This window comes from Rattus norvegicus, chromosome 1 (genome assembly GCF_021556685.1).
Source record: "Rattus norvegicus strain SHRSP/BbbUtx chromosome 1, alternate assembly SHRSP_T2T, whole genome shotgun sequence".
Lineage (NCBI taxonomy): Eukaryota > Metazoa > Chordata > Mammalia > Rodentia > Muridae > Rattus > Rattus norvegicus.
In genome coordinates, this window is record NC_141534.1 from 273,372,310 (window position 1) to 273,391,041 (window position 18,732).

An 18,732-nucleotide genomic window follows, 5' to 3' on the forward strand; every position below is an offset into this window, starting at 1 on the left:
GTATGTAGGCCAAAGACTGTAGTGCTTTAGCTAGACTACTATGGGGAAAATGACTGCTGCTGAATGTTACAGCTTAAACATATATAATAGCTATACTTAGTATGTCTGTCCAATTCCATTTTCAACACCACAACGTGATTCTAAGTTTCAAAACATCAAAAAGTCCTAAATTAGCTACAGTTCTAATTTCAATAATAAATTAGTGCTAGCAGTATTAGGTTATCCACGGTGCATTATTATTCTATTCCAGATTGCCTCCACAAAATAAAAAATATAAGTATGCAGCCAACACATCTTTATTCCTGACAAATTATCAGCAGTATTCTTTTGTAAGTTTTGACTCAAATGGCCTTTTCATAAAATGTGGCTTCCACTTCTAGTAATCTTGCCAAACACAAAACCGGCAACATAAATGGTTTATGTTTGGACTGGAGGAGTTAAAAGGGACACAGATACATAATTATCAGGTTTTATTTTAAAAAACAAAAAGCAGTTTTTAAAGGTCAGATCAGATATATGCACACGACTTTTCCACCACAATATCAGAGATCCGGGCAAGTCTTTCCTGCAAGTGCCAGGCTTAATTAAGCACACGTATGGAAATAGAAATAGCACTCAGTGGCACTGCGGTGGAAGGAAAAAAAGACAGAAGAGAAAAAGGGGGAAAAAAAAAAAAACCCGAACTGGATATCGAGAGACCTTGATCTTAGTTTCCTGACACTTCCAAGTGACCTTGGGGGAAACCACTCTTTCTGGAGCTTGTCTGGGGAGGATCATTTTTAAATCCCTAAAGAATATTAACTTTTAATGATTCGAAATACTTTCGAAATGACCCTTATCGAATCGTGGGGAGGGAAACACCACACAGGAAACAAGTTAATGGAGTAGAGGCCTGAAGTGCAAACTAGTAGTGAGGCAAGTAGACCCTGACCCAGAAGGCCTCCGCGTGGGATCTGGAGCCAGACGTGCCGGAGAGGTGGGGTGGAGGTAGACTAGCCGGGCTCCCGACCCCGGCGGGAGGTGGAGCTGAGGTTCTCGCGTGCATTGTCCCCGGGAGGGAGCCATGTTTCCTCCTCCCGGCACTCCCAGATGGCGGCAGGGAGCGCGGGGCTTCCCAAGCAGTCCACGGTCTGAAAGGCCAGCAGGAGGCCGATCGTGGCTAAGAATCGCAAGATCAGAGAGATCTGACCGGCGGGCCGTGGCCCTCCGACGCAAGCCTTGGGCCGCAGCCAGTGGACACACACGGGAGCGACGGTTCCTGATCCGCGCTTTCCGCCGCGGCCCGCTTGAGTAGGGAGGCCGTGTGAGACATGGCCGGGTGGCGGCGGCCGTGACCACTGGCCTCCACAGCCCGGGTGCGGGCAGCAGGAGGGGGCCCTCGAACTCCCAGGCCTCGGGCCAGCCCTGCGCGGCGCGACCCGCTGCCTTACTCACCGTTGGCGCGCTTGAGGGCATTTTCCGGCCTCTGGAAATAGGCCGGCATCTTGGCGGTACGCTCAGTTCACCCGGCGTCAGCGAACTCCCTAGTGGCCTGGACCGGGAGAGGAGGCGGAGGGGAACTAGCGCGAGCTTCCACGCGCCTCGCCAGCAGTCGCCCGCGCCCAGCCGGCCAGAGACGGAAAGGAAGGAGCCACGTGATTCCCTCGCGGCGGCAGCGCCGCCGCCCGAGCCCCGGATGTAAGAGGCAGGCCTTTGCGCATGCTCCGCCTTTCTCTGCGCGCAGGCGTGCTGGCGTCGCGAGCGTGAGCTGACGTGGCGATGGGTGCCGGGCAGCGAGAACAGTTGTGTTCTTTGGGTCGCGGGAGGGAACCCCAAGAAGTTTTCTCCGGCCACCACTGCTCCAGCGGACATAGGGTGGGAAAGGAAAATCTGCGGTCAGATCTGCGACTAAAAAAGGCAGTGTCTACAACAGTCATTCCCAAAATGACGTGCGCAGAATCTGGCCGCGTTAAGGTCGCAACGGCTGTGCGGAGACATCGCCTGGAAAGGTTCAAAATACTTAACGGAAGTGCTGAGCCGGTATCGCTGTCCAGTGGTGTTCGTTGCTAAGAAATAGGGCACCAGTCGCTTAACTGACAAGGAAGGGGAGGGAACAAGCAAATAATAAACAGAGTTATTTGGTATCCTTGTAGGGTTAGCGTCTCAAGGATTCCTGAAAGAAGACGAGCAGGGGCAGAGCCACCTCCTTTGAGTAGAAGACCCAGGAACACAGATAGAACCGTCTTGTATAGTGTTTGAAAATACGCGAGTGTCATCGATTTTTACATACAACTCACGTCACAAATACAAGAAATGCGTGTTGGTGAGGAAATGGCTTACTGCAAGCCATGTCTTTTATTGCTACCTAACAAATTTAGTGTTCATAGATTAATTACTATGCTTAGAGCTTGAAAGCCATTTAAAACCGCGTCGAATTCTGAGGCTCTTGGTAGGAAATTAACTTGAGTTCAGGGCTGCAGATGTAAAGTGGCTGAGCGCTCCTCTATCACGCACAGGCCCATAATCCCTGGCACCACACAAAGGTTCAGAGAAAATTCAGAAGGAAATGAATAAATTATTGCAAGTTCATTATATATTTTACAATAATATGGGATATGTAAATTAGTGAGATAGTGTATCAATGAATGAGGAAACCTTAAAAAGAAAAGTAAAACCTTAAGCTCAGTGGGAACCCACACCTTTCATCCCAGCACTCAGGAGGCAGAGAGAGGCAGATCCCTGTGAGTTCGAGGTCAGCCTGGTCTATAGAGTGAGTTCTACACAGAGAAACCCTTTCTCGGAAAAACAAATTAAAACTATTTTTAAGCTATTTAAAGGTCTGAAGAGATACTAATCTTGCAGAGCACTTTAGTTCAGCTCTCAGCACCCACGTTAGGTTGCTCATAACCACCTCTAATTCTAGTTCCGTGCGTATCTATCATCTCTGGCTTCCCCAACACTTACATTCACATGAACACACCCAAAGACACAGACACATTAAAAACAAAGAATACTTTAAAGTTGATTTCAAGAGTTCTTCCTCCAGAATACTTAGACCATGCTAAATGCACGAACTTTCACCTCCAAAAGCAAGTACCAGACAGGACTGATGTAAAAGAACATCTAGTGTTACAAGCTTTAGCAACTGTTTTATGGGCATGATCAAGGGACTTCTTTGTGTATATTATAATTAAGTCAAATTTTAAAAGTCAAACATAAAGAGCAAATGGTTCCTTCTTGAAGTTTTTAATTACATAATAGGCTAAAGAAAGATGCAAACAGTAAAATCAAAAGAAACTTGGTCTAAATATCAGAAAAGGCTTTCTACACATTCTCGATTCCTTTATTACATCAGAAAATAGTAAAAATAGGAGCTGAAAAAATGGCTTAGCAGTTAAGAGTACTTTCTGTTCCTGAAGAGGATCCATGTTTGATTCTAAGCTTCCATAAGGTGGTTTATAATCATCCATAACTTCAGTTCTAGGGTATCTGACACTTTCTGACCTCTACAAGCAACAAGTGCACAAACATTCAAAAGGCAAAATAGTCATAAAAGTAAAATGGGTTCAGCATTACCTATGTAGTAGGCCCACAGTCAGATAAGCACTAGAAAATTAAAAAAATGAAGTGAAATGAAATATCTCTCATACTGATAATTTTCCCTTCATGTTATTTAAAGCATAAGAATCATTGGTGATGTAATAGCCAATGATCATGTAAGTGCATTAAAAAGAATGAGACAAATTAATTGTATACAGTGGCTGGTATCTGGTCCAAGCCACTCAAAGCCTAAGACAGAAAGATCACTAGAACCTCGGAGTTCAAGCCAGCTGAGCAATAAACAAGACACCATCTCCAACAATTACTTAGAGTCTGGTACTCTTTGTTAATGAAAGTAATAATGTTGATTACCAGGGGTAAATACATTCCACCAACAGGTTTTTGGTACCAGTTAGCAGCCATAATGTTGAGTGTTAGAGATGTTAAGATTCTCAATGCTTGGGGTTGGGGATTTAGCTCAGTGGTAGAGCGCTTGCCTAGCAAGCGGAAGGCCCTGGGTTCGGTCCCCAGCTCCGAAAAAAAAAGAAAAAAGAAAAAAAAAAGATTCTCAATGCTTCCTTTCAAAGAATTAATGATTCCCTGATAAAAATAGATGTTTATACAATGAAAATCAAGATAGGATCTAGTTGGACCAAGAGAAAAGCATAATTATCTGCTGATTAATGCTCATTTATCAGAAAACAACCATTCAGGCCTGGTAAAGGTTGAAGGATTTTTTTTCCTTCTCAAGTTACTTCTTGTACTTCCTGTGATAGTTTCTCAAATACAATGCAGGGGGTTTTTTGAGAGGGGGTTGGTTTTTCTCTTGTTTTGCTTTTGAGATAGATCTCACTGGGCAATGAAAACATTCCAAACTGGCCTAGAATTTTCAATTCCCCCACCTTAGCCTGAAGTGTGCTCAAACAACAGGCATGAACCAACATGCCTAACATCACATTTATCATTTTATTTTCAAAAATATAACAATATTCTTATAAGCTTACAGACTATCATTCAGAGTAATGCACTCATTCAACAAATCTTTATCAAGTGTGTACCATGTGCCAAGCATAACAAATATACATTTCTGATAGGTGTGAGGGTTACAACAGTAAATAAAATAGTCTAACTTCCTAATTTGGTAGAGTCCTAGGAAGAAGCTGTACTTTATTCACCATAATCTCCATGAAGACAGACACCACTGCAGAGCAGATTCTCCTATCTGCTCCAGGCCCACATACTGTATCTTTCAGTGCCCTAAAAGGCCCTGCCCATCTCCTGCATCACATCACTTCACTAGGAACCAGTCATTCCATTTTATTTTATCTTATCTTATTTTATTTTATTTTTGAAACAGTCTCACTATGTAGTCTGGCTGGCCAGAAACAAGAGGTCCACCTGTCCCTGCCTCCTAAATTCTGAAATTAATGACTCCTACCCACCTAACCCTACCCTTGCCTCATTCCTTGTTTTTTTTTTAAGATTTATTTATCTATTATACATAAGTACACTGTAGCTGTCTTCAGACACACCAGAAAAGGGCTTCAGATCCCATTACAGATGGTTGTGAGCCACCATGTGGTTGCTGGGATTTGAACTCAGCACCTCTGGAAGAGCAGTCAGTGCTCTTAACCCCTGAGCCATCTCTTCAGCCCCCATTCCTTGCTTTTAAAACCAACCTTCTCATTCAGGTTTTGCTTAAATGTCACTTCCTTCAGAAATCTTCTTTGGCACCAGATAAGGTTAGATGCCAAAACTACTTTAAACATTAGCTGAGTATGATGGCATATGCCTTTAGTCCCAGCACTCAGGAGGCAGACTTGGGCATCTATGAGTTTCAGGACAGCCAGGAGTACAAAAAGAAAAGAAAAAAAATATATGTGTATATACATATATTTATAAATATGTAAATATAAATAAAACATGTCTTATCCTTTATCATACTTAAGAATGGATAAGGATGAAAATTTTCTATAGTTCACTGGTGTATATGAATGCTTGGCAAAGCAACAGTCAGATAGGCTGTTTACAAACTAATCATGGAGGATTAACAAATGAAAATCCACATCAATATTTAAATAAGACTTTCCAGTTCTATCTGTAGGGAAGAACAAGGTTAGAAGCCCAATATATGTCATCTTTAGTTCTTAGCACATATGTCCATCTACTTCCAGTTTCCCATATGCTTAAACACAAGAACACAAAAATAAATGAAAATACAGGGGACTGGGGATTTAGCTCAGCGGTAGAGCGCTTACCTAGGAAGCGCAAGGCCCTGGGTTCGGTCCCCAGCTCCGAAAAAAAAAAAAGAACCAAAAAAAAAAAAAAAGAAAGAAAAGAAAATACAGTTTTCTCTACAGAAAGCTCCTGGATACACCAGTTCTAAGCTAAGTTCAATTGTGATTTTTCTGAGTGTCCAAACATAGTGTACTTTCCTATACCCAATTATCAACCACTTAACACAATACTTCAGGCTCAACTCAAAGTGCTACCAAATCATTCTGCCTGACTCCCCGTGTTCTTGGCCCATAACCCCATTAAATTCCATCACAGGACCCATCGCTCTGGCCACCCTGCCCATCCTACAGCCCAGTGAAAGGGCTGGCTGCGTTCCTCCTTCAGTCTACTGCCCCCAGAGGGGAGATCAGACACCAACGACTGCTTCTCAGTAATGACTCTCAGAGCATTCTCTTTCCCTCCTCCCTGAACTCTGAACTTTGAAGCTCACTACTTTCAGATTAGTCCAAAGCTTCTTATGGGATTATTTAACCGAATGTGGTAGTTGCAAAATGTTAGGCAGCAGTGAAAGGTTCCTGAACACACACAGTCAAAAATTAATTTAAAATCGAATGCATAGTAAACCTGGGGCTGCTGGCAGAGCCAGCCCATGTTGCATCATACACCCTTGGTTCTGAACATGTGCACTTTGCACATTCTTTTATACCCAACCATGAAGAAAGCCTGGAAAACGCTAAAATTAGGGCAGAGAGTTGGCCCATCGGTTAAAAGCACTGGCTGCTCTCCATCAGACCTGGGTTTGATCCCCAGCACCCACTTGGAAGTTCACAGCCATCTATTCCTCAGAGCCGGGATCTGACACAGCTTTTGACTTCTTGATGGAACTAGTCACACCAGTGGTACAACACATGAATTTCATGTGGGTGAAACACATGAAATTTTTAAATGAAAAAACATTTTTAAAAGATCCGAAGTTGGGCTGGAGAGATGGCTCAGTGGTTAAGAGCACTGACTGCTCTTCCAGAGGTCCTGAGTTCAATTCCCAGAAACCACATGGTGGCTCACAACCATCTGTAATGGGATCTGATGCCCTCTTCCGGTGTGTCTGAAGACAGTGGCACTGTACTTACATACATAAAATAAATACATCTTTAAAAAAACCTGAAATTAATATTTATACAAGAAGTTTTACTTATTCATATAGGAAGTTTGCTACTCTTAAAAAACTAATAGTTTAATTACAAAAATGAAGGCTTTTAGTATTTCCTACCATCATTCCTCAGCATATATCAAATTAGTCTATCTTTAGATTGTATTGTGTTAGACAAACAAGCATATCAACCTCAGTATGCAAATTTGCTTTAATCTTTAATAAAGTGTTGAATCTATATACATACCAAAAATTGTTTTAAAGATCTTTATGATTTATCAGTTTAATTTTTATACTTATTTTATGTACTTTGAACCATGTAAAAGTTTCTCAAATGAAAGGGATCAAAAGTGGTAAAAGTTTAAGAAATCCCTCACTAGACTACCTGATAATCCTCCAAGTTACAACCCGAAACATGTATGAATCCCAGACAATGCCTTTCACCCCCAGTCTGGGGACATGTGAAGAAGACATTTAATAGAATTTGAGCCCAATCTTTGAACATGTTAGGCAAGTCCTCCAGAACTGAATTATATCCTCATCCCTCTTGATTTTTTGAGACAGAGTTTCTCTGTGTCACCCTAAACTGTCCTGGAACTCACTTTGTAGACCAGGCTGGCCTCAAACTCATGGAGATCCACCTCCCTTTCCTCCAGAATGCTGGGAGTAAAGGCATGCACCACCATGCCCAGGATCCCAACCCTCTTTTTACCTTTTGTTTTACGATAGGGTCTTCCTAAATTGCTTAGACAGAGTCTTGAACTTGCAGTCTTCTTACACCAGCTTCCTAGGTAGCTAGGATTACAGGCTGGGTTGAACTTGCTAGGGGCTAGCAAGATGGATCAGCAGGTAAAGGCTCTGTGTACAAGCCTAATCTGAGTTCAATAGACAGAACCCAAGTAACAGTGGAAGGAGAGAAACAACTCCTGTATACTGATGTCTGCACCCACACAGTAGCTTATGATAATTTAGAATTTTCATTCCTTCAAGTCTGTATCTCTAAACTAGAGAGATATGTGTGGTATATCTACAATCACAGCTACTTGAAAAGCTGAGTCAGGATTATGAGTTCAGGTCCATCTGGGCAATATAATCAAATTCTCTCTCCAAAGAACTCTGCTTCCATTTTGCTACCCCTCATCCTCTATTTCCTCCTCCTTTCCCAACTTAGATTCTCTCATTGTTGGTGATATATATATATATTTTTTTCTTTTCCAACTCCTCTCACTTTATTATCACCTAAAAAACTGCAGGTCAAATCTGACCCCATACTTCTTCCTGCAACCAGAATTGGCTAGAAAAAAATATGCAGCCATGGAAACACCTCAAATCCCAAACCAGAACCCTTACAACCCCTTAGCTATTCTTTTGAGCTTCTCTAAGTCACTGCCCATTTTTCCAGCCCAGTATCTCCCACCCTGTTCCCTGCTGTGCCATTTAGCAGGTTGGCCTCTTCTGTCTGGAACCCAGCTGCCTTAGTGTTGCACAACCTCCACCCTTCCCTGCTATCTGGCTAAAACCACCCTGCATTCAAACACTTGCTCCCTCACACAGACTTGACCACTTATCCTGAGAGTGTTAGCTTCCAGAACTTGGGAGCATTTTCTCCATATTGGCTTCCAGGACCTGATTTGCACCCCACCTTGGGGCTACCACTCACCTCTCTTTGACATCTGAAATTGAACTACCCCAGGGCTTAGACCTTGAACCTCATTCTCTGATCAGGTCTCATTTTCCTTGTTTCTAGTTCACAGTTTTAGACATTATTTCTACCCTGTATGAAAAATTGCATTAACATCCTTGGATTTCTCTCCTAGGAGTTAGGCTTGCCACACCACACCTGTTTTACATACCAAATAAATGTTTACCATATTATGTACATCTGGTGTGTTACAAACTGGACTCCGTGGTCTCCTCTGCCTTGACTCTTCCTTATCATCTTTCCCAAATTAATGTCAGCAATTCTGTTCTGCCACCTATGCAGATAAAAGATGCCGAAGACATCCTTGACCCCAATTCTCTGTCTCATCTCTACATCTAATCAGACAATACATCCAATTCCATATCCTGCAGTCATCACTATTACCTCAAGATGCCCGGTTCATGTCACTGACATTTCTCTTGTAGAGGAAACAGGAACCTGCTAAATTGGGTTTCTGGTTTTACGATGATCCTTTCCTTTTACCCCCCACATATCAGGAAGGAAATTCTTGTGAAGTAACGGTGAGTTAGTGCCTGTCCCCTGATGAAGACCTGTTTTGTCATTCCAGTTTACAGTGTCTCAAAAGGCCATGCACAGTCCCTGTCCTCTACCTTATCATGTCCCCACCACCACCATTGTCACCCTTACTGTGAAATCTTTTCTCACAGAGTAATAACAATTCCCTTTCTCCTACATTTCTTAGCATCATTCTTTTATTTCCTCCATAGCATTGATCACCATCTGATTCCCAATATTTTATCCATTTATTATTGCCTGCCCCTGTAAAATACAATCATCTTGACAAGGGCCAGGTCTGTTTTATTTGCCATGTATGTGGCACCTAGAAAGCACTCAATAAGTGTTTGGTGACTTCTTAGTTGTTTAAAACAGACCTTTAATGCCAGAGTGTCACACACCGGTAGTCAAATCCAATGGAAGCTACGATGGGAGTGTAGCATGTAGCCTGGCCAATGAAACAGACTTTCCAGGGAGAAAGAGAGAAATCCTCAGTAATGACTGGCCATTTGCTTGCTGATCTCCTGTGTGATCCTGGCAGTCTCAAGGAAGCCAGTGACTGGAACAGTTCATCATTGTATGCAGGTAGTGCCTGGTCCATGGGCAAAACTCAGAAAACATTATTCTCCTGTTTTCAGAGCACCTTGATTATTCCACCTGCAGAAAAAGAAAAAAGAAAAAATATTCAAAGCCTCAGCAAGTCCAATTAAGGTTGAACTCTTCGACAAGAGTGGTGTTGTGCCTGTACCAAACAGCTAAGTGGCTATGGAACTCGGCTTCTGCTTGGGGTTTTAGGAAGTTAGTCCCAAAGCTACCTAAATGAACTGGGCCAAAACAAAATGAGTAAGACACTGAAGAGTGGTTTTCGGGTGTGGCTTCAAAACAAATATCTCTGTTAAATATGTCAAACATGATTACAAGGCTACATGAAGCCACAGGGTGTGGGCTTTCATTCTGGAGAGGTAGAGATAATCTTTATGAAGATTTCAAATTGTGCTACAGAGCAGCTTAAAGGGCACCTGTTCAGAGAGCCCTATTCTCATACCCAAATGTAAATCTGAAGGTCATTCTGTTTCTCCTATAATTTAGACATTTTTCTGTATATTTTACTGTGGTCTTAGATTTGAATTATGCTTTTTTTTTAATTTTTCAAAAGAGTGGGCTGGTGAGATGGCTCAGTGGTTAAGAGCACTGACTGCTCTTCTAGAGGTCCTGAGTTCAAATCCCAGTAGCCACATGGTGGCTCACAACCATCTGTAATGAAATCTGATGCCCTCTTCTGGTGTGCCTGAAGACAGCTACAGTGTACTTATGTATAATAAATAAATAAATCTTTAAAAAAAAGTAACTTCTGTATGTAGCCTTTGCTGTCCTGGAAGTCACTCTGTAGACCAGGCTGGCCTCAAAACTGACAAGAATCTGCCTGTATCTGTCTCCTGAGTGCGGGTGTGAAAGGCATGCACCACCATAGCACAGCTGTAATTTAGACTTTTTAATGGTGTTCATCTGTTGTACAAAGTAAGGTGTTTCATTATGACATTTTCTTTTTCTTTTTTTCTTCTCTCGTTTCTTTTTGTTTGGTTGGTTGGCTGGTTAGCAGTTTTTGTTTGTTTGTTTGTTTGTTTGTTTGTTTCTGTGTAGACGGGGCTGGCCCAGAACTCAAGAGATCTGCCTGCTTCAGCCTCCTGAGTACTTGAGAACTGGGATTAAAGGCATGTACCTCCATCACCCAGCTACGTTATGGCATTTGCATAAGAGCATATCTCGTGCTCTGAAATAATATTACTCCCCTTCCCCTTTTTCTTTTTATATCACTAGTTTGAATTTCCTACAGAATGCTCACCATTTGGTTACCGTGTCACCAATTCTGCCCAAACTCTGTAAAGCCTTGTGTACACCTGACTCAGGGACTCCTTTAACAGCAGGTTGTAATGGTGAGAACCCCTGAGATTGCGTTGTTGGTGCCATGGTCAGGTGAAGCTCAATGGCAGACTCAGGGGCAGAAGTCCAGTTATCAACTAAGGCTTCTCATGCCAGGTGGCATGTCGCAGACTTTTAATCCCAGCATTTACCAGTCAGAGGAAGGTGGCAGATCTGAGTTTGAGGCCAGCCTGGGCTACAGAGCGAGTTTCAGGACATCCAGGACTACACAGAGAAACCCCGTCTTGAAAAACAAAATTAAAAAAAAAAAAAAGATTCTCAAACAGAGTGCTCAATAGAAAGTAGCACTAATAAATACCAAAACTAATATATCACATCTAACAAGTCATGACAAGTCAGGTTTACCTGAAATTTGGTGCAGCAAAACCTGCCAGAGGGGTTGGGGATTTAGCTCAGTGCTAACAAGCGCAAGGCCCTGGGTTCGGTCCCCAGCTCCGGGGGGAGGGGGGGGCGGGGAGGGGGGGAGGGAGCTGCCAGAAATGAAGCTGGCCCTGAACACCTTCCCCTTACATAAGATGAAGGTGAAAGCCATGAAAGTAAACAGAAGAAGGATCTCAAAGAGCTTTGTGGATTCTGCCTTTTTTTTTTTAATTATTTAGATTATTTTATTTTATGTCTATGAGTGCTTTGCCCGAATATATGTTGTGCACCTCATACATACCTGCTGCCATAGAGGGTGTCAGATCTCCTAGAACCAGAGTTACAGATGTGAAACACCATGTAGTTGCTGGAAAAACCAGGTTCTCTGAGAGAGTAATGAGTGTTCTTAACCACTGAGCCAGCCCTCCCCCCAGAACTTGTTTTTTGAATGAGCAATTTGAATATGATCTGCACATCATAAAACCAAGAGAATTCTTTTTTTGAGCTGTTCTGTAGCCCAGGTTGGCAGTCAACCTGTCTCAGCCTCCTGAGTATTTGGGATTTCAGGGAGGGTATCACCACAAGTGGCTCACCAAGGGCATTTAGCAGCAGTCTTGGTTCATGACTTGTAACAAATGTCTTGATTGATACAAGATTGACAGAGGAAACTGGGTGCAAGTTACATGGTAATTCTCAGTACTACCCTTGTGGCTTTCCTTTAAAACAGGAAAAGAAAGTTTTTTAGACACATCACTGTAAATGATAATGTTTTTTAGAATTCTCTGAGAGAAGTAAATAAGGATCTATGGCGACTTAAATGAGAATGACCCTCATAGGCACATATGATATTTGAACATTTGGTTCTCCAGCTTGTGTGAACCATTTGGGAAAGATTAGGGGATGTGGCCTCGTTGGAGGAGGTGTGTCACTGGATGGATATTAAATTTTCAAAAGACTCAAACTGTTTGGTGAATCTGTCTCTTCTCTTCTCTTCTCTCTCTCTCTCTCTCTCTCTCTCTCTCTCTCTCTCTCTCTCTGTGTCTGTCTGTCTTCTACTTCACTATTATAGACTCTAATCTTCTGAAACTATAAGCCCAATTATAAGTTGCTTTGGTTGTGGTGTTTTACCACTGGAATAGGACAGTAATTAAAACAAGATTGCAACTGGCTTTAGTTACATTTGCCTTACTAAACTTTTTCTTTTCTTTTTTTTTAGATTTATTTATTTATGTATATATGAGTACACTTGCCTGTCACTCACTGTCTTCAGACACACCAGGCAGAAGAGGGCACCAGATTCCATTACAGATAAGACACCATGTAGTCGCTGGGAATTGAACTCAGGACCTTTGGAATAGCTGTCAGTGTTCTTAACCACCGAGCCATCTCTCTAGCCCAACCTTTTTTCTTTAACACAACAGAGCTCTAAGCTGGGTTTCTGGAGAGTGTAGCAGAGCATTCCTCATGGAAAAACCTCACTGTGATAGTTATCCTCAACTGTCAACTTGACTGAACTGAGAAATGCCTAGGAGATTATAAGGCACACCTCTAGGGAGTGGAGGTGTCACAGTATTTCCAGGGATATTCGCTCCTGTGAATTCTGACCTGACCAAGCCAGCTCAGTCAGTTAACAGGTTCTCCAGCTCAGGAACAAGGATTAAAAAGAAAAAAGACAATTAGATAACATTGTAGCATGACCCCAGTCAGTTCTGAGGCTGAGGCAGGTTTATTTTTTCCTAGTCTACTTTTATACCATTTTAATTACATGCAAGTACTAAGGTCAGTTCTAGGTTAAGGAACAAGCAAGAAAATAAACACAAATAGTCAAGGAACAAGCAAGGCAATACAGTTCTGTGATCACTGTTTCTATGGTCTTATCAGGATGACAAAATAACTGAGCCTACTTCCCTGTCCTAGCCCAAAGTCATTCTCTTGCCTGAACCATACTTCTTTGTTCTGGCCTAAGATCAGACTCCTGCCTGAGCTGACTTCCCGGGCCTGGTCCAATGTCAAATTCCTGCCAAGTGACCCAAGAAGCTCTCCACACTGACCAATACCTGGATTTCCCCCTTAAGGATCAATAACATAATGGCATTATTGTGAGGTGGTGGGAGGCAGGAAGCAATGCATGGTTTGAGGAGGAAGCCTCTCATTAGGGGCATGTCCTTGGGAACTGCTCATCACCATGGCTCCTTCCTGTGTTTCCCTTTCCCTGTTTTCTAGCCCCCTTGACATGAGATGTTCTGCTCAACCATGCCTCCATGCTACGCTGATACCTCTGAAACTATGACCTGAAATAAATGATCAAATGACCTCTCCCTGTAATATTTTAGATGTTTCGGTCACACCCATGCAAAACTAAATAATATACTTAGATATGATAGAATCCAGTTATCTTTCAGGATAGATTGTCAAAGTTGACGGAACCACCTTCTCAGTACCCTTTTATGAACTCAACAGCCTTTTCAGTACCCTTCAAGGAGTTGCTATTCTGATGGCTCTGCTGACTGAAAGACCCAGTGTCTCATTAATACCAATGATAGAAACAACAATAAAAGAAGAGAACCGGGCTGGTGAGATGGCTCAGTGGTTAAGAGCACTGACTGCTCTTCCAGGGGCCTTGAGTTCAAATCCCAGCAACCACATGGTGGCTCACAATCATCGGTAATGAGATCTGATGCCCCCTTCTGGTATGTCTGAAGACAGCGACAGTGTACTTATATATAAAAAATAAATCTTAAAAAAGGAGGAAGAGGAGGAGGAGGAGGAGGAGGAGGAGGAGGAGGAGGAAGAGGAGGAGAGGGCTGCAGAGATGGCTCAGCGGTTAAGAGCACTGACTGCTCTTCCAGAGGTCCTGAGCTCAAATCCCAGCAACCACATGGTGGCTCAGAACCATCTGCTGTAATGGGATCTGATGCCCTCTTCTGGTGAGTCTGAAGACAGCTACAGTGTAGTCATATACATAAATAAATAAATCTTTATTTAAAAAAAAAAAAGGAGAAGAGAACCATTCTTTCCTCTGGTGGTTCCCAAATTCCATCTGTGAGAGATGAGAGTCCCTTGTACACATAACCAGACAGGTTTGGGCCATTTTCCTTTGTTTGTTTGTTTTTGTTTGTTTTGAGACAGGGTTTCTCTGTGTAGCCCTGGGTGTCCTGGAATTCAATCTATAAACCAGGCCAGTCTTGGACTATTTCAGAGATCCACTAGCCTCTGCCTCCTGAGTGTTGGGATTAAAGACATGCACCACAACTAACACCACCTGGTGATTTGGGGCATTTTCTAAATCTATACTAAAGTCAATGGCTTCTGACTCTTTTTTGGGAATAGAGAGTGAGCAAGATGTGCCAAAAAAAAAAAAAAAGTTGCTATACGGTGCTGGAGAGGGGGGCAGTGGTGAGAGTGCTTGCCTAGTATACATCAGGCCCTAAGTTAAAACCCCTAGCACCAATACATAAGTAAATACTTAGCTGAGTGTGGCAGCATATACCTGTAATCCCAGTAATTGGAGGCAAGAGTCGAAAGTAATAAAAGTCATCCCCAAATTTAGTGTGGTGGTCTTGAAAACCCCTGATTCTTTTTCTTTTTCTTTTTTTTTTTTTTAAGATTTACTTATTTATTTTATGGATATGTGTACACTGCCACTGTCTTCAGACACACCAGAAGAGGGCATCATATCTTTCTACAGATGTTTGTGAGCCACCATGTGGTTGCTGGGAATTGAACTCAGGACCTCTGGAAGAGCAGTCAGTGCTCTTAACCACTGAGCCATCTCTCCAGCTCCCCAGTCAGTGCTCTTAACCACTGAGCCATCTCTCCAGCTCCAAAAACCTGTGATTCAAAGCTACACTTTTCTAAAGTGATTTAAACTTTACTGGGAGAGGTGCACAGTTAAGTGTGTTTAGCTTCCTCTGATTTCCAAGGAGACAAGAGGAGAACTGTGATGTAAGTCAGGCTGTAAGCCTAAGATGCAGAGCAGAACTGGGCTTGGAACCTAGAAAGTCTATTTCTACACCCAGCTTTATCTATGATGGAAGAGGTCCGCCTTGCAGCTAAAGGTTGGCTGGTGAACTTGTCTGGCAGGTCTGACAGCATTAAGTAATGAGATAGGGAGGAAGGAAGGGAGGGAGGAAGGCCAATTTACCAGTTTTCTACTCTCTTAGTCACTGTTCTATTGCTGTGAAGAGATACCATGAGCAAAATATTTTTTTAATTTTTTAAAAATTTATTTATGGGGTTGGGGATTTAGCTCAGTGGTAGAGCAAGCGCAAGGCCCTGGGTTCGGTCCCCAGCTCCGAAAAAAAGAAAAAGAAAAAAAGATTTATTATTTGTTTCATGTATGTGGGTACACTTGCTGTCTTCAGACACTCCAGAAGAAGGCATTGGATCCCCATTACTGATGGTTGTGAACCACCATGTGGTTGCTGGGAATTGAACCTTTGGAAGAACAGCCCATGCTCTTAACCACTGAGCCATCTCTTCAGCCCCCAAAACAGTTTTTATAAAAGAAAAATATAATAATTTTAGAGGCTTAGTCCATTATTATCCTGGCAGAGAACGTGGCAGCAGGTAGGCATGGTGCTAGAGAAGTAGCTGAGAGCTGCATTCTGATCTGAGGACAGAGAAGGGGAAACCTCAAAGCTCACCCACAGTGACACACTTCTTCCAACAAGGTCACATCCCCCCAATCCTAATTCTTTCAAATAATGCCACTCCCTGGTGATTAAACATTCAAATATATGAGCCTAGCAGTGACATTCTTATTCAAATCACCAAACCTATCTTCCCATAAATCATGCCCCCACCTCTAGCCTAGAGTCTCAAAGCATAGACTAGTCACAGCCTTCAATATTCACCCCTCTGCACCCAACACCATCTTCCTTAAATCCAGCACTTAGGAGCTACAGACAGGAAGAGCAGACGTTCAAAGTCATCCCCAGTTATGTAGAAAGTTGGAGACCAATCTGGGATTCAGAAGATCCTGACTCAAAAGAAAAAAAAAAGAATTTTACTTAATATGTCACCAATTCTCCCAGTCCTCTAAAACCTGTGTATCCCTGCTGCAAGGAGTCTATTAAAAATGGTTCTAACATAAGCTCCAAAACAAATATCTGGTAAGTTAATGGATAGAATATTTATTCGAGGATCTGTAGGGGCCTTTTCAGCCACCATGGCCAGCATAAGGCTGATTCCACTTGAAGCAAGAGGACAGTCCAGGTCAGTTCAACATGACTCAATAGATGGTGTTGGGTCAAGTATAGTCTGACCTTGAGTAGTTTGTTTTAAGCATATTTAAGCACAATTTAGAGAATGTGACTCTTTTAAAGTCCATGTGGCATCTTCCAAAAGATAGCTTCTATAGATTGACTACATGTGACATCTCCAAGGTCTGGGGAGAAATGGTGTGGGCTCAATCATACAGATAGCCCAAACTTCCACAGGCTGTTAACCACCTCTGTACCCAGGCTTCTGAATGGAAAACAGGTTATGTGTCTTTTCTGTTGGAGAGACAACTCTTTGTGTTAAACATTCCTGATTTCCCTGGTACTTACATGTTCCCTGTGCCTCCTACAAGGGACAATATCAAGAAGTTGGAAGGTCTGTCACTCTCAGAGCTCCATCTCAGGGAACCTGTTCTTTTAATAGAGGAGGTAATGGGGAGTTGGGTGGGAAGGTGACGAGGTGGTCTTCATCATTCAGGATGCATCCTTTCTCCTCTGGCCAGGACATCACAATGGACTTCAACATTTTGGGATCGGTTCCTTTAGTTCTTTTTAGACAAACATAACGTTTTTGTAAATCCCTCACAGCAAATTACATGCTTTGTCTTAGTCAAGGTACAAAATTCAAGCTCAATGCTAGCCTGGGCTACATTGCCAGACTGTCTGGGAAAAAAATGTTTTATCAGTAAAGAGCTAAGTTGAGGTGTGTCTTTACAACTTAGAATGCTGCACGTTACCTTTCTGTCATTGTGGCCGATATATCTGAAATAAAAGGAGGAAAGGTTTAATTTGGCTCATGGCTTCTTCAGTTTCAGTCCCTGGTGAGCTGGGATCCTTTGCTCTGGGCCTGGGGTGAGGCCGGACCTTGTGATGGGGAGCATGTGGTTGAGGAGAAGAGAGAAAAGGCTGGATATGATGCGATCCTAGCATTAAGAAAGCTGAGGTAAGAGGAGCTTCATGAGTTTGAGACAATCCTGGGCAACGAAACGACTTGTAGGTCAGCCTGGGCTAGAGTAAGGACTTGCCCCCCAAAACCCATATAAATAGTGGGCTCTTAATTCTAGTACTCAAGTAGTACAGAGGTATACAGTTCTCTATAAATTCACCTCATTCACATAGCAAGTTCCAGGCCAGCCATTAAACCCTGTTTTTAAAAAGCCAATATTAATAAGTAAATAAATGTGGTTAAAAAAATGTTTAAAAGAGTACTCCCCACCCCCACCCGGGGCTGGAGAAATGGCTCAGCAGTTAAGAGCACTGACTGGGGGTTGGGGATTTAGCTCAGTGGTAGAGCGCTTGCCTAGCAAGCACAAGGCCCTGGGTTCGGTCCCAAGCTCCGAAAAAAAGAAAAAAAAAAAAAAAGCACTGAGGAGACTGTTCTTTCAGAGGTTCTGAGTTCAATTCCCAGCAATCACATGGTGGCTCACAAGACATCTGTAATGGGGATCCCATGCCCTCTTCTGGTGTGTCTGACAGCTACGTGTACTTATAAATAGAATACATCTTAAAAAAAAAACACACACACACCCCCAATAAAGTCTTTCTTCCTCTAGCCCCACCCTCAGTTTCTGCCACCTCTTAGAAACACCATCAACTGGGGATCAAGTCTTCAACATATGAGCTTTGGGGGCTGTTTTAGGGTTTTCTATTCCTGTGAAAAGACACCATGACTATGGCAACTCTTTAAAGATTTTTTATTTATTATATTTATATTAAAGAAAAAGTGAAATGATACACTTCCAAGCATAGGTGCTTCCTTCTACAAACTAACTTTACCTTCATTGTTTAGGATTAAAGATGTGTACTGGGGCTGGAGAGATGGCTCAGCGGTTAAGAGCACTGACTACTCTTCCAGAGGTCCTGAGTTCAAATCCCAGCAACCACATGGTGGCTCACAGCCATCCATAATGGGATCCAATGTCCCCTTCATGTGTGTCTGAAGACAGCAACAGTGTACTTACATACATGGAATAAATAAAATAAATCTTTAAAAAAAATAAAGATGTGTACTAAGGGTGTGCTTGAATTCCAGCCTGAGAGATTAAAGGTGTATGTTAAGGGTTGAGCCACACCACAATTAGAAA

General features: G+C 42.5%; 1 protein-coding gene and 1 long non-coding RNA gene across 5 annotated transcripts in view; one reads left to right on the forward strand and one right to left on the reverse strand.

The window, feature by feature from the left end:
- The window catches only part of Eif3a (eukaryotic translation initiation factor 3, subunit A), a 30,539-nt gene extending 28,872 nt beyond the window's left edge, over window positions 1–1,667 (reverse strand). The window contains 1 exon segment of the mRNA NM_001047087.2: window positions 1,435–1,667. Coding sequence (NP_001040552.2) covers window positions 1,435–1,483 — 49 coding nt within the window. The 5' untranslated portion in view covers window positions 1,484–1,667.
- On the forward strand, window positions 1,064–18,643 carry LOC134485268 (uncharacterized). Of its 4 annotated transcripts, XR_015648376.1 has the most exons (4): window positions 1,064–1,677; window positions 2,133–2,302; window positions 17,458–17,591; window positions 18,438–18,643. It is a non-coding gene; the product is annotated as an uncharacterized LOC134485268 (long non-coding RNA). The 4 variants fall into 4 exon arrangements; XR_015648379.1 differs by lacking the exons at window positions 17,458–17,591; window positions 18,438–18,643 and adding an exon at window positions 9,764–10,473; XR_015648377.1 differs by lacking the exons at window positions 17,458–17,591; window positions 18,438–18,643 and having other exon boundaries at window positions 2,133–2,311.
- Window positions 18,644–18,732: the final 89 nt, after the last annotated feature.